Below are 26708 nucleotides of genomic sequence, written 5' to 3' on the forward strand. Positions count from 1 at the left end.
CTGAATGGCCCAGCAAACATGTGTTTCCCAAACATCTACTATTTTTCATTCTTCCTGAAGATTGCATCCCTTCCCTTTGAAGACCCAGCCCCCTATTCCCTTTCCTGGTTCAAGATGACATATGTACCTCATTTTGCCTGAGTGTCTTTAAAATTTCTGGGGCGCCTGAGAGGCTCAGTGGGTTAAGCGTCTGCCTTCGGCTCAGGTCATGATCCCAGGGTCCTGGGATCGAGCCCCCATCGGGCTCCTGCTCAGCCGGCGGCGGGGGGGGGGGTCTGCTTCTCCCTCTCCCTCTGCTGCTCCCCCTGCTTGTGCTTTCTCTGTCTCTATCAAATAAATAAATAAAATCTTAAAAAAATAAAATTTCCTTGTCTGTGTTGGGTATTCCCCCTAAGTATGCCGTTAAATTTGATTTTCTCCTGTTAATCTGTCTCATGTCAATTTGATTCTTAGCCCAGCTAGAAGGACCTTGAAGGGCAGAGGAGTTCTTCCTCCCCAACATAAAACAGAGAAAATTAAGATCATTCTACAGCAAGAATGTCAGACATTTTAGATCAACAGTATAAGGAAAGCTGTTCGAGACAGGAGTGCATTTTTACCACACTGCGTATCCTATGCTGAGTTTTTTAAAAAATCATAAGCACATTTTAAAACCAGAATACATTTCTTTTAATTTTCTCACACTGGTGGTCATTGAGCATTGATATTTAAGAGGAAATGCCATCGAATTCAGGAGCAATCTATTTAACCTGCATGGTATTCAAAAATTGCTGCAAAAGCTTAGCTCTTGTACATTGTGCCAGTGACCTTGCTAAGCAGGTATGTTAAACACATGTATAATTTTCTACAGGCATTTTTGGTAAAAACATTCTTTCTTCTTTTTTCATGTCTTCCAGCAGACCTCATTATCCTTCTTGTGACCCTGTAGGCCTCTCATTTTCTTTTGGCTCATTTACAAGTTTTAAAATATTAACTGCATCTCCTGCTCCAGGAAAGGTTGTCTGGCTACTACGCTCCATTCTACTTTGCCGGTGCTACCGTATTCTCATTGGGAGGAGTAAGGGGGTATGTATTAATTTTGAATAATGTCGAAACTAAATTAAAAGATCAAAAAATGTCAGTCACCATAAAATTGGGGGAAAGAGGCTATTAGACATAGGATACCAGGTTGGTTATTTTCTAAGATTTTATTTATTTATTTGAGAGAGACAGAGAGCACACGTAGGGGGAGAGGCAGAGGGAGAGGGAGAAGCAGACTCCCCGCTGAGCAGGGACCCCGATGTGGGACTCGATCCCAGGACTCCGGGATCATGACCTGAGCCGATGGCAGCTGCTTAACCGACTGAGCCACCCAGGCGCCCCTAGGACACCAGTTTCTAAGTAAGGTAGGAATAAAGAAGAGTAAACAAGAGCAAGAATGCCCAAGGGATAGGCTATCAGCTTCATTTCTCAGCTTTCAAAATTATCTAGAAAAGGAAAGCTATATAATGGTGAAAATTTGCTGACAATACTGAGGCCTATGAGACAATGAAATGCTGAAAAATAATGGCTTCAAAAAAATTTATTTGGTAACTTTTTTTTAATTCTCTAGTAAATTCCAGGCATTATGCTCCACTAGGTGGGAGGGATAACACTGCACAAAACAACACCCCTCGGGACCTTGAACTAAGATACGAATGAACACAGAAAGGCATTTGCCTGCTTTAGCATTTCTCAAAGTGAGCTTCCACTGTGGGGTATTGGGAGGGATTGCAGTGGGACTTCTCAGAGCCTTTAATATGTTAATGAATACTGGGAATCATTTCTAAGAATGGGGTGTAAATCATGCCGTGGCTCCCAAATTTATTTGAAGATACCATCTTGGTTTTGTTTTTTGCTTTGCAGTTGCGTGTCTGTTTTCGGAGGAACAGTTTGAGCTTGTGAGACTAGTATAGCCTGGAACACACTCTGGAAAATGCTAACATGAAAAAAACAGAGACATATTTGGACTTTAAAGAATTTTAGAAATCTCTTCATCAAATATTTACTAAGTGCTTAAATCACTGAGAAATGGTAGGAGGCCCCATACCAGGCAGTTCTAAAATCGTGCCTTTTCATTGCTGCTAATAACCAAAAAAAAGTGGAACAACCCAAGTGCCCATCAACTGACAAACAAGTGGTATATCCACATCATCAAATATTATTCAGCCATAAAAAGAAATGAAGTACCAACACATGCTAGAACGCGGATAAACCTTGAAAATGTTACACCAAGTCAAAGAAATCAGATATATAAGGCTACATATTACATAACCCATTTATACAAAATGTCCAGAATAGGTAAGTCCACAGAGACAGAAAGCAGGTAGTGGTTTCCAGAGACTGGGGGGAGAGGAGAATGAGGTGTGTCTGCTAATGAATATGGGGTTTCTCTCAGGAACAAGGAGAATGTTCTGGAATTAGTGATGATGGTTGAACAACCTTGTGAATATGCTAAAAACCACTGCATTTTGCACTTTAAAAGGGTGATTTTTATAGTATGTGAATTTTATTTCAATTACAAAAACGCTGGGACCCCACAATACCTCCCATATTATAGGAATTGAGAACACAACCTTTTCTTGTCAACAATTATATTTAATGAAGATACTAGCTGTTATTTACAGAAGATATACATACATACAATTCCTACACATTAAATGTAGCCTAATTGTGAAAACAGGAAAAAATGTATTCCAAAATTACATACTAAATAAAATAAATAAAAAGTAATCATTTGGCACAATATCTATCATATAGCAAATAAATAACTCTATACTGCTGATTGAGTGAACTATTTACAATCTATTTGAAAGTGCAAAACAAATGCTGAAAATTAAGATATTTGTAATAACATTTAAGTCCAGAAAATATGTGTGTTTTTTTTTTAATCAGTAACAATAATTAGCCAATAGTAAAGGTTTTTAATGCCCAGGAAAATATTTTAATTTTGAAAAATGTTTTGTGCATATTGTGCTCTTTTGAAATGTTCTTTTTTTTTATCTTAATGCTGGCAATTTTTAGAAACTTGGAGTTTCTCAGTGGAATTCTTATGTATGTAATTCTGATGTGTAAGTTTAAAAAAGTTACATTGTAAACATAAATATTATTCTATATATCATTCAGAAATTATAGACCAGTCCTCCCTAAATTACATAAATAGCCATAATGTTTTATAGTAATGTGGTGGGGTTTAATTCCTTCAGAGGTAAGACTATGAAGATGCTAGAATACAGCTTATGATTTGGATTTACATGATTCCTTACCACCTTCCAAGAACTCCCTGCTCCAAATCAAGGTGTTGAGATAAAAACTGTGAAACTAGATCACCACGGATGTAGCCAAGTAAACCCTATTTGTAACATATCTCCCCCTACCAACTCTCTGAGAAAAACCGTCAGGGGCTTCTGTGTCTCTTGACAATTGTATTTCTACCAAACTCTTCATGTGGGACTTAATTTATGTTTCAGCAAAGAGGATGGCACAACTGGAAACAAAATAGGATGACTACAAATTGGGGAGTCCTAAGCTAGAGTGTGAACGCTTTATGCAAGTCAAAGAATTTCTTCTCTTGTCAGGACGCTGGTAAGCTGTGGCCCTGAGATGTCTCAGGGTGCGTTTCTGCTTGTTTTGTAGAATTTTCTAGTGACAAGACAGTCAGTAGTAACGTAAATGGCATTTTTGAAAAACGGTGGACTGGAGGCAAACCATTGTTCTGGGCACTTTAAATGTCTATGGTCGACGAGGCTCTAATCTGTGTGACATCTGTGATAAAGTTCTCTGGTTGTCAATCACATTTAATTGCCGTACATAACTCCGGACATCCTGATGGTTCTTATTAGCTTGAGCTGCATCAGGATCTGTTGAAGGAAAAAAGAGCAAATTAGCTTGTGTAATATATGCATATAAGATACAGCTTTATTTCCTCCAATTACTTATTACATTTATCATGGATTCCAAGGTTCCATTGCAACCTTTCAACATACCATATTCATTGAAATATGTCCACGTGGATATTCCATCTCCTCTCTCCCACCCTTTTCTTCCCTGGAATCACCTATTTTGATCATTTTCCTTTGTATTGCATGTTGTAAAAAAAAAAAAAAGGCACCAAATAAAAGTGAAAGCATCACTTGATGGCCCCTGGTTATACATTAAAATTGCTTCCTCTTTCCATCGCACCTGGGTCTCACACTCAGCTCTCTGCCCCCTTTGTTACAGACAAGACTAATGTAGTTTTCGTTAGCTCCTAACAAAAGCACTTAACACCTGGGCCAAACTGAAACAAGCCAGTGAGATTAGCAAGTCCGACTCTCCTCATTACTTGCGTCTGGTATACAGCATTCCTGCATCGATGTGTGCTTTTTAAAAAACTTTTTAATTTTTTAAATTAACATATAATGCATTATTTGTTTCAGAGGTACGGGTCTGTGATTCATCAGTCTTACACAATTCACAGTGCTCACCATAGCACATACCCTCCCCAATGCCCATCACCCAGCCACCCCATTCCTCCCACCCCCCACCACTCCAGCAAGCCTGCGCACGTGGGCTGAAGTCGTAACTTCTGCTAGACCTTCAATTCCCTGATTCTACTTGTTCTGAAATCCCAGTTACTATTCTATTCTCACCTACTTCCCCAACGCATGTGAGCATGGGAGCGATCGGAAGTTAACAGCTTTCTCTAAAACTGGGCTGAAAGAAGAATCAAGTGCCCAGAGCCCTCCGCAGAGAATCTACGTGAATGAGGAAGGCCAAATCTGACAGTGGTGAACTAGAAACACAGCTCCCTTTGGAAGTGACTCCTCAGCTCCCGCACGCTGTGGCCACGTACGTGCCAATCTGCACCCCGAGTTGCCAGATCTTCCTACTTTTCTAGAGAAATGAGAGGTCTGGATTTCTTTCCTGGGAACTCTCTCCATTTCTTAACATTGTTTCCAAACAAGAGGGGGAAAATGCTCTGGTTAGACCCAGCACCTGTGCTGTGGGCCATGGGCCACCTCTGCCCCCCGATCACCGTGTGGGGCTCTCATCTAGCAGGGCACTGGGAGTGGCCGGAGCCGGAGTCTAGACTCCAGACCAGGGTTCTTTCCCTCCTAACACACCGCCTTCTGCTTAGATCCACACATCACTCCCAAAGACAGTTGGAATGCCATCTGCATCAGTGGCAGGGTAGTGGTGCAGGTCTGAACACAGAAAAGCAGAGAGAAGATACAAAGGCCCCTACTCACTCTAAGAAGAAACTCATCAGTATAATTATCACATATAAATAATACCACAGTGTTTAATTCCTCGCTTTTCCCTGGCAGTATACTCTACATGTACAATATACTGTAATTACATTGTACATATCCCCACAATGTTTACGAATCTATTCCTATAGCTTTATCTATAGACTGTTGACTTCAGCGCTGAGCAGCTGTTGTTTACCAGCAGTTACTGATAACTTCAACAAATGCAGTGGGTATTTTATGTATAGATATATAATTCCCCATCCCATCCCTGCCGACTTCTCTAGGAGAAGATGTAGGTGAATGTAGGATGTACTTCCCAAGAGGCTGATGGAACAAAACAGAGTCTATGGCAGTTCTGCTCTTAGATCTCATTGAGAACCTTCTCAAGGCTACGAACCCTCTCAGGCACAAAAACTTTTGTGTTTAATTTCAGGAATTTCCTGGACCCCCTGAAGGGCCCTGGATTCACCAGGCCTCGTTGTAGACTGACATCACTTCAAAATTATATTCACTTTATAACAGCTTGAAGGCCATGTCTTTACATAGACAGTAAATTACGAGATGAAGAGATGTGAGACACCTCAATTCTTCTAGAATCCACACAGCAAGAGTTGACAATGTACAAGACTATTCTCACTTTGGAAGGAAGAGGAGGCATAATCATTTGAATAAAAATTTTAAAAGTCTAGTTGCTCCCCAAGTAAAGATTATTTTTCTTACTAGAGCCCCCCCCCCCCCCCCCCCGCCCCATACATTAACAAATGAACATTTAGCAGGTCTGGCATCCTGTGTTAGCAAACCCTCACTTTGGGCCAGTCCTGGGCTAGGAAGGGTAAAGATAGCTCTGATTCGTGAGCTGAGAAACTTTTAGTCTCTTAGCACAAGGTTTACTGGGGGCGGGGCGGGGGGGGGATGTTACCGGTAGGCCCACAGTCACGTCCATCTCAAATTATCACGTTGGCTTAATAAGCCAAATGACTGCAAGTGACTCATACAATGAATTTAGCGAAGAACTTTATAGGGGCCACCTTCTGACTCCCAGCCCAGCTTGAGGGAGCCAAAGCTCCATCCGCACCCCAAGTCCCAGCCCAGGAGATGGTAGCACTGGTGGGGCACGATGATTTGGTGCTGTGATGCAACTTAATCCCCACCAGTTTAAGACTGCTATTTGTTAGTAGTAATAGTTTTATATTAAAGCATTGTATGGTACCCGTCACTGTGCTGTACATTCAGATTTAGGAAGAACATCTTAAATTCACCTGGGAATACTAGAAATATAATATGAATTCCTGCTATGGGAACTTTTGCAAATGTGTTACACATATGAATGCATTCTTGCAACACCCCAAGAGACAATAAATATTATCTTTCCTGGTTTATAAACGATAGAACTGAGTCATCAGGAATTGGATGTGAGTTTCTCAACATTAAGCAGTGAGTCATAAAGAGAGTTGGTTTGAGGTGGGATTTGTTGGCTATCGTGTCTTAGTTGCCTCTAGCCACACTAGAAAGAGCACATTTATTCTGTTTAAGTTCATTCATAAAATAATATTCCTATGGTTAGTTTCTAGTTTTACAACTAGAAAATCCTTCAACTCAGGGCCCCTATCCCATGGCAATTCACAGTCCAAACTGTCCCTGACACGGTCAGATATTGTCCAGACTTCTAGAATATTTCCGTAACCTCATTAAAGAGGACTCAATCACCCAGATCTAGATTACAGCACACAGCGGCATTTAACTTACTGAAGGCTTGGCTCCTGCAGTATCTCACTGTTCTGGCAGTATTTGCAATCATGCGCTAAAATGAATAAAGAAAAAAAAGAAAGAGTGAAATGTAGGTATGCTTAGCATATAATCCATAAAGGAAAACAAACCATTATTTATCTCAGTAATACCTGGGACCATGAAAAACAGCCTGTTCTGAGATACTGACTATCTGGAGGCAACTGGCTGATGTATAACTGGTTTAATGACTTGAAAGAGGCACAGACAGTCACACGAACAAGGCACTTCTCAGATGAGGAATACTCATGGCATAATTCTAGTCCAACTGTTTGCTTGTGCCTCTGACATAAACATCAGTCTGTCGTTTCTGAGACTGTATCTTACCCCTTGGGACTAGTTTTCACCATCCCTTCTGGAGGTCACGGTAAACTTTTTAACTATCCGGGATTTGGAGAAGGGTTAGCTTGTCAAGTTCCTCCCAGTAAACAGGACTTTGTAATGAGGTATTAAATTCGACTGACTGAATGCAATCAAACTATTCTACCTCTACATTTTTGTAAACACTGCATTACAGACACTTCTAAACTTCCAGCGAATGTGTTTTAGTATTAATCTTAATTATTTTACTTCCTCCCTCCTTCCTTCCTTTTTCTTCCTTTCTGATTGTCACACTAACGTGCACATTTTAGAAAAGTAGGAAAATGCAGAAAATGTTAAGAGCACAGTAAAAATCACTGAGACTATCACTTCACAGGGTCACTTCATTAATATTTTGGTACATTTCCTTCTAATGCTTTAAAAATAAATATGTAAAAGCATATATATGTGTATATATATATACTATAAAAATAAATATGTAAAAAACATTCAGTTTTTCAGACAACTGAAGTCATATTTTACACACATCTTTCTGTTCTGATAGAAATTTTTTCACATGGCATTGTGACTGTTTTCCATGCCACCTGCATTTTAAAACATTTAAAAAAATGAGTTGGTATTCAATCTTATGGATGGATCATAATTTATTTAACCTTTGTTAATATTGTCATTAAGTGATCCTCTTAGTTTCTTGGTAATGTTTTGGTTGCCATAAAGACTTATAAGGGAGTTTTTTACACTGTACTCAACTTAGTTTAAGACAAAAGAAGAAAAATAAAAGAAAAAAAAGACAAAAGAAGAAAGGAGGAAAAATAGGAAGGACAGAAACATGAGGAAAAACATCAGTGAGACCCACCCACCATTTCTCAGCCAGGATGTACATTTCTTGCTCAGGATATTTTAACAGTAGCTGGGACCCCCAGGCTCTGTGTATTGTCTCAGGACACCTTTGCTGCTCAGACTCTAAAGGGGGTCCCGCAGAGATGGTGGATCAACTCTAACACTAGCAGAAAATTGATAAGGCTCTAGCCAGGAAAAGAGATTTTCTTATCTCTGAGTGCCTATGTAATTCCAGTCCTTGCTTTCTTCTCTCATGGACCCTTGGCTTGCCAAAGTATAGAAAATGACTTCGAGAAAGCTTCTGTAATGTTAAAAAACAAAACAAAAAACAAACAAACAAAAAACTCCAGTTTGTTTGGCAGGAAAAGAAATTCATAGAAGAGTTGAAGCTTCACAAATATGTACATGTGAACACCGATAATACCCTGCTGAATACTACTGCTCTGAGGACTCTGGAAGCATTACGTGACATGTGTCTGCACCGGATAATTTCTCATACACAAAGAGGCAATCGGAAAAGTTTGAACTTCGTTTTCATAAAGGGTCCTAAAAACCAGCATGTCCGTCGATCAGCATGAGAAATATAGTACAAATACCTCCAAGAAATCGTAACATACAATGTATAATTAGCCTCTGCTATATGGAGCCCTGAAATAAACAGGAACCATGATAATTTTCCTGCTAATTTACTTTAAGTTGTTTTTTCACTTCTCTAGGCTTTGCATCCAAAGGGCACAAGTATATTCCGTGTAGAATTATTGTAATTCTTCAGATATTGAATGGAGTGTAATTACTGAAAACCCTGGGAAATGTCGCCAGTGTGCCCCTCTGAAGAATAATAAAACAATTAGCAGGGGTCAGAAACCTCTTCCTATACCATTTTGCAGGGAGTAATTGTTCTGTTTTTTAGTTTTGAAAGCTAAAACATTTCATTCTGACTTTGGTTTTAGACTACTCTTTACAGCTATACTCTGAGGCTTCATAATTTTTAGCTCATTATGTGGTTTAAAATGTGAGAACAATTGTTTAAATCAGTAATTTCCAGCTCTGGAGTTCATTCTACCTTTCTAAATCTTTGATTAATTTTAACAATGGTTTTAATTTTGACGTATCCTTTTTAATTGTACTCAAAGGTAACTTTAGTTTAACTTTGAAATCCAAATCTGGCTTTGCGATGAGGCCCATTGTTCTCCTTTGCGAAGTCTGCATGGTCACGCCGTCCCAGCTGCCCCACGTAAACCCTGGCAACAGTGCCTGAGCATGCATGAACCCTACTGGCATTGCCAGGGGACGCATGCTTGCAGAATGCCTTCACACGGCTGAAGAAGGGTTAACTGGACACTGGAACTCCACCCACTTTTGCACCCATTGACACCTGCACCTACAAGGCACTCCCAGGGGGTGGGGGGGGCGGTGGTTGCTGAAAGAAGCTTCAGAGGTCCCCTTCTTCAAGTGTCTGCAAAGTGCATAATGCCTTTTAGAGCCTATCAACAGCAGCTTCCCACTGTTTGCATAGATCCACTGAGAGCTACTCATTCCTGCCAAGGACAGGCCCTTTCATTTTTACACATCTCTTGACTATTAGAAATTTCTTTATCATTCTGAGTCAAAGCCGGTCTCCCTTTGCTTTTCTCCCACAGATCCTAGTTGTGAGCTCTGGAGGCACAGCAAACACGTTTAGTTTCTTCTTATCAGGACAGTTCTTCAAACACTTGAAGAGAACCATTGTGGACATCGTCCCACCCCCCGAGTCTTTTCTGGTTCGGTCTAAATATTGCCAATTTCTTTAACAATTTTCAGTTTAACAATTTGACAGTTTAGGGTCTCTTTAGGGCAGTCTCTAGCATGGTGCCCTAGATTAAGCAAATCAGAGTGCAGAAGAATGATTATTTTCCTTCCTTGGTCTAGATGATGCTACACATCTGAGTCCACGATGTAAAAAAAAAGCCACGTTGCGGACATCTGTTGAACTACTAGTGAATTAAACCTCTGAGCCTATTTCACTGAGCTGCTGTTTGGATGAAACCTCCCTCTCTGTTGACGTGCAGTTGCTTTTTTGGACCAAAGTGGAGGATTTTGCATTTATCTAGTTAGAGTCTTTCACTCCTTCCATAGACTTAAGCCTTACATGTTGTTTTTGACGGCAGACAGCCATTTATTCACTGGTGTTCTCAGTTAAGGTTGGCAGGAACGAAGGTTAAAGAGACACAAGCTTGGTTATCCAACTGCCACAGCAGGGATGAAGCCAAAGATTATACCCTAGGTTTCATGATCCTGCCGTAGCTGGTTGGCCTGCCTGGAGCAGGCCAGGCAGCTTTGCTATGATGCTGGGCCAGTGGGAAAATACTTGATTACTCCAAGGCAGAGCTTCCCATCTTTTTTCCCCATCTCAGCAAACCTGAGGTTTATGACATACTCCCTTTAGCAAGTGGCCTATGAGAACAGCAGTTTGTAATCTGGGGGGCAAAGTGAGGAGAATACAACCCTTCAGAAGGTGCTCTGAACCAGTGTAGGTAGACAGTGTGAACCCCACTCTCCACACCGGAACTGATTTCCATGGGCCCCTGCCCCTACTCGGAATCACCACCTTAGAGTCTGTTCAGCAGATGGCCCGCAATGGCCCTCACCAAGAAAGCAGTCCACAGTTAGAACCTTGCAAAATGTTTTAAATCCCACATAGCCACCGTTTTTCCAGATACCCATTCTAGGCCCAGGTCTTCAGAGTTTATTTGCACAAATTAGTATGTTCATGCAGTTCTTCACCTATGAGGCTGGGAGATGGGCTCAAATGGAAGGCTGATGAATCTCCCTCAGGACATGAACTCATGGAGGGAAGCTCAGGAAGAAAAAAGGAGGTAGCAAGCAAAGGACTCTGTACCTACCCTCATGTGTTTATTTCTTTAGCTGAAACCAAAAGCAAATGTCCTTCTTGGGGCCTGGCTTACAGAATGACCAGTACAAAGAGCCTGTCCACGGGAAGAGGCTGTCTATATTCCAGCCTGGCACAGACCTTGAGGCTATGGTCCCAAACAAAAATTTCCCTCCAGCTCTGACGTAAGTAATTCCCCTTGAACCAATGAAGGGTCCGAGGGGCTTCTTCTCAGACTGGGCCCTTGGGTCTGGGCCTCGCTGTTTACCTTTCTGTAGGACCCTGCCTGCAGGAGTGGGCTGGCCAACTTACACCTTCACGCCTATCCAGATAAGTCGATAGCCTAGCAGGCCTTTACAGCTGTCTCCAGCTTCTCTGGCCACCTCTGCACTGACTTCTGTCCCCCTGTCCAGGATTTCCCTGAGCTCTCCTCTCCCCAAAGAGGAGCAGACTTTCATGTCTGTTTTTCAAGTTCAGACCAGCAGGCCCTGCAGGCAACGCCATCTTGCCCTGTTACACTTTGTGACCTCCCTCCCACACGCAGATAGCTGCCAGAACAGCCTCTCTTCTTCTGAGGCCATGCTGCCTCCCTGCTCTGAGGCCTTTGAGAAGTTGCTCCTGGACTTCAGGCCTCCTCTAAATGCCTACCCTGAACAGTTTTTGTCTTTCCTTCTCTTGCCCCTTGAGATCTTTGCCAACCATGTTCTTCATGTTTCCCACATTGCCTCTTCTTATTTCTGCCCCTACTGATTTGACTCTGCCCCCATCTGTATGCCTATCAAGTAAAGAATCTCAGTCAATTATTTCTTGCTGAGCATGTATAAAACCACACCTACATCACCTGATTATTTCATTCAGATCCTCATATATTTAGGACAGCAGTTTTTTTCCACAAGATCTAGAAATATATACAGTCTCTCACATACAAAGATTGTGCCCATGATAGCAACCAAGTAGAATTAAGTGCACAGTAAGGACCAGAGATAAGAGACAAAAAGGCCCAGGAGCTCAGCCAGCCTCCGCTATATGCATCACTGAGAAAGAACCCTGAGCCCTGTTCCCTGGCTATGAATCTTTAATATCCAAGAGGTATGTGACATACAGATATACACATGTAATGTGCATGACGCTCGTGGTATATTGTACATCTTGCAGCCACAGGACATCGTGGCTCAGGTGCCTGTCCAGGCACATGCAGAGTATTGCACATCTCTGCATTCAGAAAAGGACAATGAAGGGCAGACACAGCACCACAGAGAGCAGGGGAGACAGAATAATGTCCAGTCTGGAACAGAAGGCTCAGGGAGTCATCTTGCATAAACTACCAGTAATGCAAAATGCAAAATGCCTGGAACATTCTGCTTAATCAAATTTTCTAATAAAATAGAAAACACTTAAATCTTTGTTATACAAAATCCTTTATTTTTAAAAAAAGATTTTAATTTATTTATTTAAGAAGGGGAGAGAGAGAGTGAGCAAGAGCACAAGAGTAGGGGAAAGGAGAAGCAGGAGCCTGACGCAGGACTCGATCCCAGGACACGGGAATCATGACCTGAGCCAAAGGCAGAGGCTTAACCAACTGCACCACCCGGGCGCCCCTATATAAAATCCTTTAAAATTGCTTCAGAGGAAAAAAAAAATGCTTCAGTGTATTGTCCTATCTCACTAGGTCCAATGCTGGAATATGACTGGGTTATTCTTTTATTCAACAAATATTTCTTGCATACTTACGATGTGCCAGACACCTTTTTGAGTGCTGGAGAAATATCAGTGAACAAAACAGATAAAATACCTGGTCTAGGACACTTACATTCTAGTGGGGAAGACAGACAATGAAGAGGCAAGTAAAGGTTGTCTCAGATTATGAAGCCGGCTGTCAGGGCAAGGTTATCTCTCTGAGAATGCTGCGTGTGGAAGATAGAAGAAGTTCAAAGGATAGTCAGGAAAGACCACTCGGGGGGAGCAGACACATGAGCTGAGACCTAAATGATGAGAAAGAGTCAGACAGGTGAAGACTAGCAGGGAGACAGTTTCAGGCAAAGGTAACAGCTAGTGCAAAGGCCCTGAGGCCGGAAAAAAAAAAAGAAGGTTGGTCTTGCCAACTTGGACTGAGTACAGAGGAGATGAAGTGTGAGGTGAGGCTGGATGGTGCTCAGGGTAACAAGTCTGGATTTGATTATATTATGTTGTTGTATTTAACATGGTTTTGTTTTCCTTCTGATATAGCTGTGTGAAGTTACTTCTTTGCATTTTGCTTTTGGACATCTCTTTTATTATTATTGTGAACTAGTTCTTATATCTTTTTTTGCTTTTAATATTTCATGTGTTTATGCTTTTACCTTCTTAACAGTATATAATCTTCTAAAGGCCAAGGATTACTTATTGGATTTCTTTGTATTTCCTAGCAAAATCCTTTGCCTAAACAGTCAACAGAGATTGCATTGCTTTGAAACATATCTTTTGGAAAATCTGCACTTAGCCCGCTTTGTGAGTTCTATATAAAGAAATAAACTTTCAAAGTCCTCTTGTAGATTTCTATTGTGCTGGAAAGTTCTGCGAATTGGATGTATCTGAACATTGCAATTTTTACTTGGAGATTCTTTTTTCCATTGCTTGATATAAGCCTAGTGCTTTCTCCATGGATCTTGTAATAATATTATTGGTGATAGAAAACATACCGTTGTTAATTATGTAATGCCATAATTAGTGACACAGAAATAAAAGGATTCAAGGCATTTCTCTTTCCTCAATGAATTAGCTTCTATTAATGTTTCCAGAAGTGTAGAAGCTTGCCCCATGCTTCTCATTCCAAATAAAATGACCATCTTAAAATAATGTTCATAAATAAATACACCTAAATATGGGTATGTTTGAAACAGAACCAACCTCCTAATACAGTAGCAACCGTGGCTATCAGCATGCTTTATGCAGCCTGGGATAGTGGCAGCCAGCCAGCATATTATCCTCTAATCCATTGCTAGTCTACCTCCGAAATGTTATAAATATTCATGTATGCCATAGAAAGCTACAAAGGGCTTTATTCAAACATTTTTTTGAATACTCCTTTATGTTTTCCCCAAATGAAAGAATGTCTGCTTTTTTTTCCTTTGCATAAGGATCAGAGTGTGAATTCTCTTTTGTTCATACTCATAAATCCTGAAAACCAATATGCAACAAATTCTCTAATCCTCATTTCATACCTCAAGGGTAAAAAGGTTCAAAATAAAAATACTTAGGGCTGGCACAGTGGCTCGCGGTGTCTGTATAGTGTTGCCACCAAGAACAGGCATCTGTGTTCCTGGCTACCCCGGTGACTCCTGTCCCTGGCAGGGGCTGCCCCTGGGGAGACCGCCTCCCATCCCCACAAAGGCGGCCAGCTCAGCTCACCACCTTGGCCTGGCGATGAATGACTGGGAAATGGCGTGGGCACCAACCTGAAGAGAGCTGTCTCCTTCCCCGAGACACACGGGGGCAGCAGCAGCCACTGGTGGGAGTTTTAAGTGGCAGTGGTGGGGCTCTGGGGGCGGGGCGTGGGCAGTGGTGGCCCTCTGGGGGCGGGGTGTGGGCAGTGGTGGCCCTCTGGGACGGGGCGTGGGCAGCGGTGGCTCTCTGGGGGCGGGGCGGGGCAATGGTGACGCTCTCGGGGCGGGGCGTGGGCAGTGGTGGCCCTCTGGGGGCGGGGCGTGGGCAGTGGTGGCCCTCTGGGGCGGGGCGTGGGCAGTGGTGGCACTCTGGGGGTGGGGCGTGGGCTCATTTACGGGGAGATAAGGTTGGAAAGCTGACACATGCCAGGTCGGTCCAAGACAGGTTTAAAAAACACAGTCAAGTCTTTTTGAAATTCCATGTCATTTTCCAGTAACATCGAACTCACAAAAAGGCAATTGTGAAATTAAACTTTCTCACGGTGTGTCTTACCAAATGAAATAAAGTTTATATTTGCTGGAGGGGAGCACTAAGAGTTCTCTTTCAGTATCCTTTCCCTCTTCTCTTTCATAGTAGTAGAATGCCCTAATTTTTAGTGGGGTACGTGACTACCACAAATAAGGGCCACATATCCTAATTTTCCTTTCATGTGACTGAGTTTCTGGCCAGTCAAACGTGAACCAAATGGTGAGTGCCACTCCGGCTCACGTCCTTAGAGGTAAGAAGTGTGTCCTCACCTTCTCCCTCTCCCCTTCCCTTCCCTCCACCTGACATGGCATGATGTTGGTCTGCCATCTTGAACTGTGTGGATGGAGAAATGGCAAGAGAGGAGAAGCCTGGAAACTTGACCTCTTCGGGAGCCACCACACTCGCTCGGACATTCACATGAGAAAGAACTACACTGAGCTTGGGTAAGCCATTGTTAAATCAGGTTTCTGCTATCACAGCGGAACTGCTATCTCAGCCATTCAGTTGCTTTTAAGTTAAAGTGTAATCTTTCTGAGAGTGAGGTGTGAGAAGCAGGGTATGAAGGGTCTCTCCTCACAGTGAGGCGTGTAAGAGCCCAAAGCTGTAGGCATGGAGTGGAGAAATGGGGGAGGGGAACTCCCTCAACAGCCATCAGATACGACTCTTCCTTTGAAGGTTATGGATGCCACACCAATATCTAAAAGCCCAGAGGAAACAACTTTCATTCTCCTTGACAGATATTTTTGCTATCTTGTTTGTCCTGTTCCGTTCACTTTAATGATCAAAAGTTCTAAAGCTCAGTCAACTCTTTAGGAAACTCTGCCTTCTACGCCTCTGTGCACATGTATATTTTATAGCCAAATAGTTGGCTTAGCTATCCCTTAGTCTGCATTTCTGCATAAGTGATCTGGAAGGTTCTTTACCTATTTGCTAAATCTTTCATTTCTGGAAAACAGGTTTTCAGACATCAGGGAAATATGTTTAATTCTCCATACTAATAAGTGAACAAAGAATGTTTTTTTTACTTTGATCAAAGAATTATTAAACTGACAGTATTAGAGATGCTCGTATTCTGCCCCTGGAGGGGAACACTGCTGAGGAAATATTTGCTCTCTAGCACAGGGTGTCTTTGAAGAGTGTGGACTCCTATGCTCTTTCCTAACAAGCTTAAGGCATGGAAACCAATTCCCCCGCAATTGCTAGACTTCTTCACCAAGCCGGGCTTGCATTAAGCTCATTCCCAAAGCTGGATGGTGTGATCCTTACAGATCACTGCAGGATGTTTCCAGCTCTCCTGGAGTTGTGTATACCAGCTGAATTTCAAGAAACAATTAGAGGAACCATTTTCTGAGAAGAATTCTGTAGCACTACGTATGGCTTGAAGAATACTTATATACTCTGGACTGATCAACAATCTCCAGACATAGATGGAGCAGGCAGGACCCCCGTTTTCTGTTGGGGAAACTGACCCACAGAGAAGTTAAGAGATTGCTACAAAGGAATGAAGCTGAGAACCGAGCCTCACGTCTCCTGAACTCCCCAGGCCTGAGCTTTTCCTGCAGATCCATATTCCCCACTGCAAACCATAACCCGGGGCAGATGCTTACCCACACAGAGATAACACCTAAACACCCCAGCCATCCAGGCCGCAGCCAGAGGATTTAGAAGACAATGGAGCATTCCATGAACATGCACTGTGTAGCTAAAGATAGGTTTTGGCATGACCTGCTTTATTGCTTCACAGAAGATAAGAAAATAAATGGCGAAGTAACTCCTGCCACATCACAGCTTTTTCTTGATGAGGGGAGCTGCAAACTACCAAATATATGCCAGTTCCACATCTGTTACTTTTTTAAAAATTTGTTTTTGGTTATGAAGAGTCCCAAGTTCCTTCTCTGAACTTGGGCAAACTTTATTTATTTATACATTTAGGTGAATACTCCGTAAAAAGGATCTGCAATGGAGTTGCCTTTTACCTACATGCACTAAAGTCAGGCCCAGCAGATAAACAACTCAAAGGCATCCTGGGGAAGTATAGCTCTAGGAACCTTACAACAAAACAACAACATGGAAGTCACTCTGGAACATTCGCGCATTTTAGCAACAGGCAGTCCAGGACCAAGCACAGAGCATAAAAGCCAGCGGCTGCTGTGAGCTGCGGCACAAATACTGCTCACTTTTACAAAAGAGAACTGACAGACTAAAATAGGTAGCCAATTTGAACCAAATCTTTCAAAACTCCTTTATGCATAACTACCTTTTTAATGTGGCACCGTATATGGAAAGTATTTCCTTTATTAGTACAAATGCAGATTTTAGTTTAAAGAAAACAACATTGTGGTTAAGGTTATAATACCGTACGTACCATTTTTTCAAAGTTTACTAGATTGTCAATGAACGTCTTGTTCCCCTCATGAGTAAATGTCATATCTGCACAGAAATAAAAGTCACATTCTAATTACTAACAGAAATATGTCATACCAAGAAACCACAATAGCACCATTAGATTATGCTGGAGGATTTGCATAACACTGCAGGTGAAAAAAGCTGATAATAGTTCCTTTTATATTGGCTGTTTAACTTTTTTGAAAGCACTTTACCTGAGATTAGTAAAATTTCCAAACTAACCCTCTGTTTCGCTATCAAGTTTTCCAAATCATAGATCCTTGCTCCTCTGATAATCTTCCCAACCCTTTCCAAAAAGTCAAGGAGGAGAGGAGGTGATGAAGAAGGGGGAAGGAGGGGACCATTTTTTCCAAAGAGCTCAGCCTGATTAGGCTCTTGTTCATTTTCTTCCCCACATATTCCTCCCTGGCTTGACCTGTGCGTTTCCTTAGAATTACCTTTAATGAGCAAAGGCATGAAGGGGATGAGAGGAGGCTCCAGCTTAGCTACTGTCAGCCTGTAGGCTCTGTGGTTTCTAGAAGGATCCTTTAGAGAAAGAGAGATGCTGGTTAATGATTAATGACACATATCCCACCCCCTCTACTTCCTAACACACCTAGACTTGTTACCCCCCAATCACATAGTTTTCAACGAAGCGTAGCTATAAAAGAAAGATAGTTAAATTGATTTTTGTTTTAAAACAACTTCCCGTCTGACATGAAAATTATTTGCTTTCTGTTTCCTTTTTTTGCTTGAGAGGGAGATTTGCCTGCCGGGATTGAGGGGAGAGATTCCCTTTGCGAGCAAACACATGTGTAAAACCATCCCCCACCAAGATCGCCCTCTCCCGAAGCACCAACTCCTTCCTGGGAACACGCACCCCCAAGCACCGCCTCCTCCCTGGGAACCCCCCCCCCGAGGCACCACCTCCTTCCTGGGACCCCCACCCCCACCCCGCCCGAAGCACCGCCTCCTTCCTGGGAACGCCTCTCCCGAAGCACCGCCTCCTTCCCGGAAACCCTCCCCCCCCAAGCACCGCCTCCTTCCTGGGAACCCTCTCCCCCAGAAGCATTGCCTCTTTCCTGGGAACCGCCCCCCAAGAAGCACCGCCTCTTTCCTGGGACCCCTTCTCCTGAAGCACCGCCCCCTTCCTGGGAGTTCTGACTCCGTCAGCTCCTCTCCGCCTTGCCCCGCCAGCCCCCTGTGCCCTCTCTGAAACCATCCCATCATTCCTACCAGATCCCACTCACTTCTTTTCTGTCTGTGAACACCTCCCAGCCAATGGGGAACAGTAATTTTGGCAAGGCAAGGAAAATGCAGCTTCCAACCCAGAGCCCACCTGCGCTAGGCGGAAAGGACCCTATTACACTGCTTTTCTTAGTTACACAAATTGACCTTATGTGGGACATAAGTCCTCTTTAAGTTAGCTCCTGAGGGTGCCGTTCATTAGTCAGACATGCTTGTTTTAGCAGCACTAAAACGGGATCATAAACTTCTTAAAGTCATACAAGGACAGGTAAAATTTCTGAAATGAGAACTTCAATTCAGCTAATCAGAAATTGGATTAATGCAGACAGTGAACAGAATAAAGGAGTCACTGTCACTTACCATTAAACTTTCAAACTCCGCATAGAACTTCTTGAACTTGCTTGGCAGTTTCTGTTAATGAAACGAAAATGCCACACTCATATGTCAGATTCGATATCTAGGTATGTATCATGTGTTACCATTACTAGGGGAAATGTATTTCTCTGGCTCTTAATCAAACATCTCTAAAAAACGCCAGGCTATAATCTGTTTTAGCATTTGAGCATCATCTGGAATATAAAGAACTTACCTTTTAAAACTCTTAACTTCGTTGAAACAAAAGTTAACTACAGATGCTTTGGTCTTACTGTTTTTATAATGTTTTCTAATTATTCATACAGAGGACTGCATTCTCAGACCACAAGTGGTTTGGAATTACCTCCTCCCACACCTTTTAAACTCTCTGATTCCCACAATTAGGACTTTAGACCAGAGAATAGTAGGATTACAAGTTTTAGAAACTACCTGTTCAATCCTCCTCTAACCTTACAATGTAAACTACACGGGAATAGAAATTTTTATCAGTTGTGTTTCTTTCTCTATCCCCAGTGCCTGGACGAGTGTCAGGTACATAGTCACTGCTCCATAAATATTTATTTGAATAGATCAAACCTGTGTTTTATAGATGGAAGAAATTAGGTCTCACAGTTTGTGACATGCCCCAAGTTGCACAGCTGATGACGGTCGAGCCTCTGGAATTCGCATCACCTGCCTCCTTTCTACACCTCTCTCACATCAATGCTTTTCCACACAAGCATCTCCCCACGTTATTTCTCCACGCTGCTGTCATAGGAACATGGACGGTTCTACGGCTGTGGTTCCCGACTCAGCGCCGCTGGCTGTACCCACATACCAAGGCCAGTCGGCCATTATCGAGCCACCTTTCAATCTATTGGTTCTCTCTTTGCTTGGGTCCTGAGATCTTAGAAATCCTGAACTGTTCTCTTCTGATAGGCCACACCAAGGCAGAGTGGCGTGATGCGTGTCCGCTCCCGAGACTGTGGAAGCTTTGAGCGAGTCCTAGGCCTCAGAGATTCCCAGCTCAGCTCTGCTTCCGGCATGGAAGTCTACCGGCAACAATGGATTCACCAATTAGGCCTCTGTACTCACAGAAGAGCACCCCTCTCTTCCTTCTCTCTCATGTCTGAATTAGTTTGTCATATTCCCATTTAAAAATCTGTAAAAAATCTGATTTTGTTTCTAGGACTAGTCTCCCGCATGTCCTCCAAGCTCATTTTCCTAGTACTGCTTTCCAAGTTAGGTTTCGGGGAAAGCTGATATCCTTGCTCAGAGGCAAAGTCCAAAGGGATGAGAGCCGGGATGTGTATCCAGGGATGCAAGGATCTCAGTCCACACGGAGTATCCAAATCACCTCATTAGATGATAACTTGCCATGGACATAGACCACTTTAAAAATTATAAGTGAATTACATTTTTGGTTAGATCTGTCACTCTACCTCTCTTTCTTTACTTAGCTGGCTTTTGGGTCAAAGACAGGATGGCATATGGTCATCCAAATTTTTGTGGGTCTTAATACTATAATCTATGTAACCCGGTGCTTCCAGAGTGACGGTTCTCAACTGGGGTCAATTTTGCACCCCTGACCCCACATCCACCAGGGGACATTTGGTAATGTCTGCAGACATTTTTTATTGTCACAACTGCGGTGGAGCAGAGAGGTACTACTGATAGTAGGTGGGGGCCAGGGAGGTTGCTAAGCTACAGGGGACAGCCCCACAATGAAGAATTATCCAGCCCACAGTGTTAACACTGCGAAGGCCAAGAAACCGCTCCAGTATTTTACTCCCATTTGCTTGATGTCAGATTGGTCTTTCATTCCCAGACTGAACCATTGCCTTTGCCATGTGGTTTAACTTTTTCCCCCTGTTTTGTTCACTGACAGTTTCAAGTGTTCTGTAGTTCCAGGAGGTCAGGCAGCATTTCTCACCCTGCTCACGTCCGGGCCCTCCTGCTTTCTGCCCGAGCCGTTGGGCAGCCCGGGAGGTTCTCCGCAAGTACAGGTTGAGAAACCCAATTAAAAGTGCTTACGAATGAAAGTGCTTCCTACAGGATGACATAATTACATTTCACCTTAAAGAATAGAGACTTATAAATGAGGAGGGGCTCATCTTCTCTTTCAGCAACATGCAAGGATGAGAACAGTAGCTCGCAGACTGATGTGCTTCTTCACAGTCCCCGTGAAAATGAAGGACTGGTCAGTTAACTCTCTCCTTCTACAGACTGCACCCTCCGCCCCCTAAGCAGCCTCCAATTTTTCTCTTTAGACCAAGAAAGGAGACTCTGATAGTGCCCCCTCTCATGCTATGGCCTTAACGTCCGGCAGCTATTTTATGTGCTACTGGCACCTGTCCTCCCGGGACCCCCTGGAAGGCCTTATACCTTCTTTGATCTTCCCCACCAAATCATTTGGACTCCGTGGGGACATTAGAAGCTGGAAACAGGCTGGGGAAGGCAGACTCTCTGCGAGGGAACCCTAGGTTTCCAGAGCCTTGGGCTACAAGACAGGGGAGCCTGCTCTATGGCTTCCTCGCTTCGATCTCATGGCAGCCCTAACTCTGTCTGTTTACCAGCTGGAAGGTGATACAACGGCGTGGCCCGCAGGCCTCACCAATTCCCTCATTCCTATATTCGGGGGATGAGCTGCCGTGTGCTGCATCTGCCTGGAATTCTAAGAGAAACCCAAGACAGAAGAACTTGTGAGGACCTGTCCTATAAACAGTGGAAGCATTTTAGGAGGGACAGAGAAAGGAAACAGTTTCAAGAGGGAAGCGGGGAAGGAAATGTTTTAAGGAAAATATTTAGAGATGCAAACAGCTGCCTTTGGTGCCTTTTAAAGCACTCTTGCAAATCAAGTCTCTGTTATCTACTCCTTGACCTCTTTTTGTGTCCCACTTACACATACTTTTTTATTTTTAGTAAGAGTCTATTTTTGTGTGTATGTTCTATGAGAGATTAGTATTTCTTTTTTTTTTTTTAAGATTTTATTTATTTATTTGAGAGAGAGAATGAGATAGAGAGAGAACATGAGAGGGGAGAGGGTCAGAGGGAGAAGCAGACTCCCCGCTGAGCAGGGAGCCCGATGCGGGACTCGATCCCGGGACTCCAGGATCATGACCTGAGCCGAAGGCAGTCGCTTAACCAACTGAGCCACCCAGGTGCCCCGAGAGATTAGTATTTCTTCAACTATATACCACATGTAAGGGGTCGGGCACATTTTGAGTACTTAGCTGATGAAAAATGAAGATGTTTAGCACAAATAACCAACTGTCAACAAACCACTAATGATATTTGCTCCAGAAATCCACAACACACCTACATTACTTTTGCCCCAACCTGAACAGTAGCCAATTCTTGTTCCTCCATACATAGAGAGGTCGGCCAGGCGGTTAAGAGATACTTAGTACTCAGCTGGGCCAAACAGTTGGCCTTCTGGCTAATTTTCCCTGGAGCAAAATGACTACTTGGATAAAAATGGATCTTCTGTCCTCTTTTAATTACAGATAAGGCAATAAGCAGACATTCCAGAAAACACCAGAATCCATGAGCAAAACCTTTGAAATCATCCAAGCAATGCTGTCGATTCATGTTTTACCTAGGAACTAGGTGTATTATTATTATTTACCTTGTATAGACCAAGAAGCTGAGACACCCCCTCCCTGCATAACGCCCCCCCCCCCCAAGAAAGGACAATATCTTTTTAAATTCACACTCTCAGGCAACTGGAAAAAGGAGACAGGTCACTTCCCTCAAAGGTCCCACCTTTTCCATTGTTATACCAGTGTGAGTGATATTTCTATTAAAAAAGCTCACTGGTGAGCCTGTGTTTTTATTCTTAAGGCAAAAGTCACAGCTGGATCTCAGCAGAAGCTTACCTCCCATGTGAGTGCCAAGCGGCTCACAGCAACATTACTTAGTCCCATGACGATGGCAAAAAAGGAATTCAGATTTTTGTACTCCTTACAGCTGAAACACAAGAAGCACATGGCTGAGTAAATAGCCACTTTTGAGTGCGATTTGAAGAAAAAAATTAGTGTTCTATTTTCTGATAGTCATTAATATTCGTCAGGACTTGTTACGAGAACAGGCAATGATAGATTTAATGCACTGTGTAAGTTCCACTTGGGTGACCACGTTCAGCCATCTGACTTCCCACGGTAATTTTAGAAAGGTGATGGTTCCAGCTATCTAGGTTCAGGTTTTGAGAAGGAATTTAAAAACCCCTACCCTAGGGATTGTTAGGATGATCTCAGAGCTTCCTAAAAGCCTTGTTGAACCTGGAAGGAAACAGCTCATGGGATAAGAGAGGGAAGCAAAATGTCCTTGAAGACTTTTGGACGTTGAGCCGGAGGCCGGACACCTCCTCTGTCAGCCTGAGAGGGAACGAGGAAGTCGGATTGCTGCAGCTGCCGAAATGTCTGCCTGCCATGCGAATGCTTCTGATTTGTTGAGAAATACCAACTTACAAGTCATGATCCCTATAAAGCTGACAAAGAGCCTAAACAATTGACCAAAAAGTAGCCTTATTGTCTCTGTGTTTTACTGATGTCGATGAGGCTGATCACTTTGAATGTGTACTAAGGCAACTATTAGCCTTTATGAATATATATTTGGGAATAAGAATGTTATGGAAGAAGATCAAAGATTCTTATTAGAATGGCAATATTTAGCCCAGGTACTTGATTTAAATTTAAAAAAAAAAAAAAGAAAGAAAAAAGAAGGGAATCCCCAACTTCTTCATACCAGTTCCTCGAAAAGGGAAAGAATTAATTTTGCAACAAGTGCAAATCCTTTACCCCAAATCAATATGGTTATCTAAGTCAACTTCATCATAATTAAATCCTGTTTGGATGAACATTTTTGCGAAAGGCTAATGAAATTTTTGTTTTTGCTGCCTGTGTCTTCTTTGCAGAGGAAGCAATGAGTGATTCTTAAATGGTCTGTGTGGAAAGAGGAATATAGATTTCAGAGAAGATATCAGGTGTCTTATCCCACCAGTGCTAAAGCGAGCAAGGCCTTTGCTGTGCTGGGGCAGTGGCTCTCAGGTCAGGGGCTGAAAGCAGTTTCAGAGACCCCCTGGGGCTGAAGGCAGGGAGCATGACCATGTACTCGTGTCTGCCTTTGTCCTATCCATGTGCTCTTGGAAGGACATGCAGGAATACAGACCTGCCTTTCTGGTCACTGCTCTGGTCACTGTTACCAACTAACTTCATCACCCTCGGTAAGTCATGAGCTACCCCCATGCTTCAGTCTCCTCATCTTCAGAAGGAGATAATAACACTCGAACCCCCAATTTCATAAAGCTCTGGGCAGGTCGGAGAGCTTACATGGAACTTGCTGAAGTTCTCTAAAAACACTGGGTGTAGATCTCGTTCTTGTAGACCTTGGTCTAGGAGAGTCTACAGTCTTCTCCAGCAGGGCCATGCAAACAGCTCCACTGCAGGACAGCACCAGCTTAGTAAAGGTTAAATAACACAAGCCAATTTATACCAAAGGCCAAAGCCACCTACTCATTCCCATAATCAGAAGGAAGAAAGATAAAAAGGCAAAAACATTTTTAAAAAGTTCCCGAGTTTTTGAAAGGCTCTCTTTCAAAACTCTTTCAGTTGCCACTGTCAAATAACAGGATCAGGCCCCCAAAGGTTTGCTGATCTCCCACATTAGCGTGCAGATTGCCATTCTCTTCTCCTTGTTGCGTTTAGCACTGCTGGGCTAAGGGGAAGAGAGAATGTGCTCTTTATAGCAGGAAAGCACATATCGTCACAGTTTCCGTAATCCCCTCCTTCCAAATATTCGAAGGCACCTGTCCCTTGAACAAGGCTGTTCAGTCTCCTAGAAAAAGTGGCTATCCTTTGAACCGGAAATTCATAAGCAACATTTTACCAAATCTTTCTTCAAAAAGGCAGCTTTTCCAAATTAAGAGATACCAGCATTTGAATCTGAGGATTTGGATATCCTGTTGAACCCTCAAATTTTTGGCAAAATAATTTGAAGCATTCGGCAAGCTGATACATATGAAATGTCAAGCAGCATTTACTTCTTTGTTTAGCTCTGGAAATCAGACTCTGTATGGGATCTAAACTATTTGGCCCAAGAAAATTGCTAGCTGGGGTCACTTGTGCTCCCCACCTTCCTATGTGAGAGCTCCCTGCATTTAGAAAGAAATCTCCCAGCCATGGGCCACATTTAGCATTTTATTTTTAGCCTTGTGTTGATACCAAAAACATGGAAGTAAACAGGAGGTTGTCAGGCATATCTAAATAGCAGGAGAAGATTAAATTCATGTCAGGGAGAAATCTAACTGGCCCCGGCAGTAGATAAATTGTTTCCCATGAAGTGCTACTAAATAGAATATTTATAAGTTGCTTGCTTTTTCTGATGTCGATGGAGATGATTTTCATGTCCCAGGTTAGCTCGCCTTTATTTATGCATTTTACTGATTTCATTCTGGCTGAGTTGGATGTGCCGCCGTACATGCATGTTTCCACTGCCCTCTACTGGCTTGAAGGTGTCATGTGGGACATTGACTTGAAGGGCCTTCTCAACACAACTTTTCCACAACAGAACTTTGTTTGCAGAAGGACTCTTTAAACTGGGGGAAGCACAAAGCCAGGGCAGTCCAGGACAAAAGAGGTCATGATTTTGACTCTGGCATCCATGCTGTAAGATGTTAATTTATTATATACTGATGTCCAGTATTACAAAAGCCAGATGAAATTAATCTTTTATAAGAGTTCAGTTATTCTTAAGCCCCTGTCATTGTTCCTTGTGTATAAGGAGATCCTGTATCTTGCTTTTTATTTATTTATTTTTTTAAGATGTAGCCTAATGGAACAAAATGAAAATGCAGCTCAAAGATTTTTCTCTTCCTAAGCTAATGATACTTACTGGGCTGCTATCTTAATAAACTTTTTTAAGAGCTGAACGCGCTTGCTGGGCTGGGAACAAAGGCAAATCTCAGTGACGACCCAAAACTGAATTTCATTAAATCTCCTCAGGAACAAATCCAAGTTTGCTGTGGTCTTTTTAAAATTATGCCTTCCAAATGTGTGATAGATTAGCTCCAGCTAGAAAAGAAAAGAAAACAATTTTATTTCTTTGTTTCTCAATCAAAACACCAACGAGGCTTCTCTATTTGTCAAGACGAGTTGATGCTGGTCAGCAAATGTGAATCCAATCACTGGCCAGGATTCAAGCTGTACCTACAGAGCGAGGGGGCTTCGGTGGGGCCTCTTAAATAGAGAACTATCAACGAGTACTATTGGTTTAACATACTCAGGAAGACTACTATAAATCATTACGATTTTTCTTTAAGACCCAAAGACTTTGTAACAGGCCTTATTAATAAGCTCAGTATTTGCACAAACGATCAAGTGGTCTCCATCTTGCAGCACACATCAACATTTGCAGCTGAGCCAACTGGCAGGCTTCATCCAGAGTTGCAATGGTACCTGCTCATGCTCTCCACCAAGCACCTTACCTCATGCACACAGTTGAAGAGTTCCCAATCATAAATTGTCATCTGGTATGCTAAATCTTTGGAGCTCATTAGTTCAAAGCTTCCCACTGTTCCGACAGTTGGGCCTTCCTGCTCTGGCAAGGGAGTCTATGAATAATAATGCAAAAATATATCAGAATCTCAGAACAGATAAGTACTTCAGGCTGAATGCTTTAAGGAGTTTCTGAGGGTAAAGGATTCTGGAGATGCTTTCAGGAATATCTCGGAACTTTGGTTTTACCCGAAGGAGAAAGATGTCTTT

General features: G+C 42.6%; 1 protein-coding gene across 16 annotated transcripts in view; it reads right to left on the reverse strand.

Annotated features, from left to right (window-relative positions):
• Window positions 1-1960: 1960 nt before the first annotated feature.
• Window positions 1961-26708, reverse strand: part of RAPGEF4 (Rap guanine nucleotide exchange factor 4) — a 287935-nt gene continuing 263187 nt past the window's right edge. For 5 of the 16 annotated variants that reach the window (XM_025850247.2, XM_073882438.1, XM_073882459.1 and 2 more), the window contains 8 exons: window positions 26429-26554; window positions 25837-26015; window positions 22824-22914; window positions 18952-19002; window positions 17802-17889; window positions 17324-17388; window positions 6999-7053; window positions 1994-3878 (listed from right to left, as the gene is read on the reverse strand). In XM_025850247.2, coding sequence (XP_025706032.1) covers window positions 3751-3878; window positions 6999-7053; window positions 17324-17388; window positions 17802-17889; window positions 18952-19002; window positions 22824-22914; window positions 25837-26015; window positions 26429-26554 — 783 coding nt within the window. In that variant the 3' untranslated portion in view covers window positions 1994-3750. Of the gene's footprint in view, window positions 3879-6998; window positions 7054-17323; window positions 17389-17801; window positions 17890-18951; window positions 19003-22823; window positions 22915-25836; window positions 26016-26428; window positions 26555-26708 lie in introns of those variants that run through there. The other 11 variants (XM_073882422.1, XM_073882443.1, XM_073882454.1 and 8 more) reach the window with 6 other exon arrangements.

This window comes from Callorhinus ursinus, unplaced genomic scaffold (genome assembly GCF_003265705.2).
Source record: "Callorhinus ursinus isolate GAN/ISIS: 27379988/994484 unplaced genomic scaffold, GSC_fseal_2.0 scaffold2, whole genome shotgun sequence".
NCBI classification, from domain to species: Eukaryota; Metazoa; Chordata; class Mammalia; order Carnivora; family Otariidae; genus Callorhinus; species Callorhinus ursinus.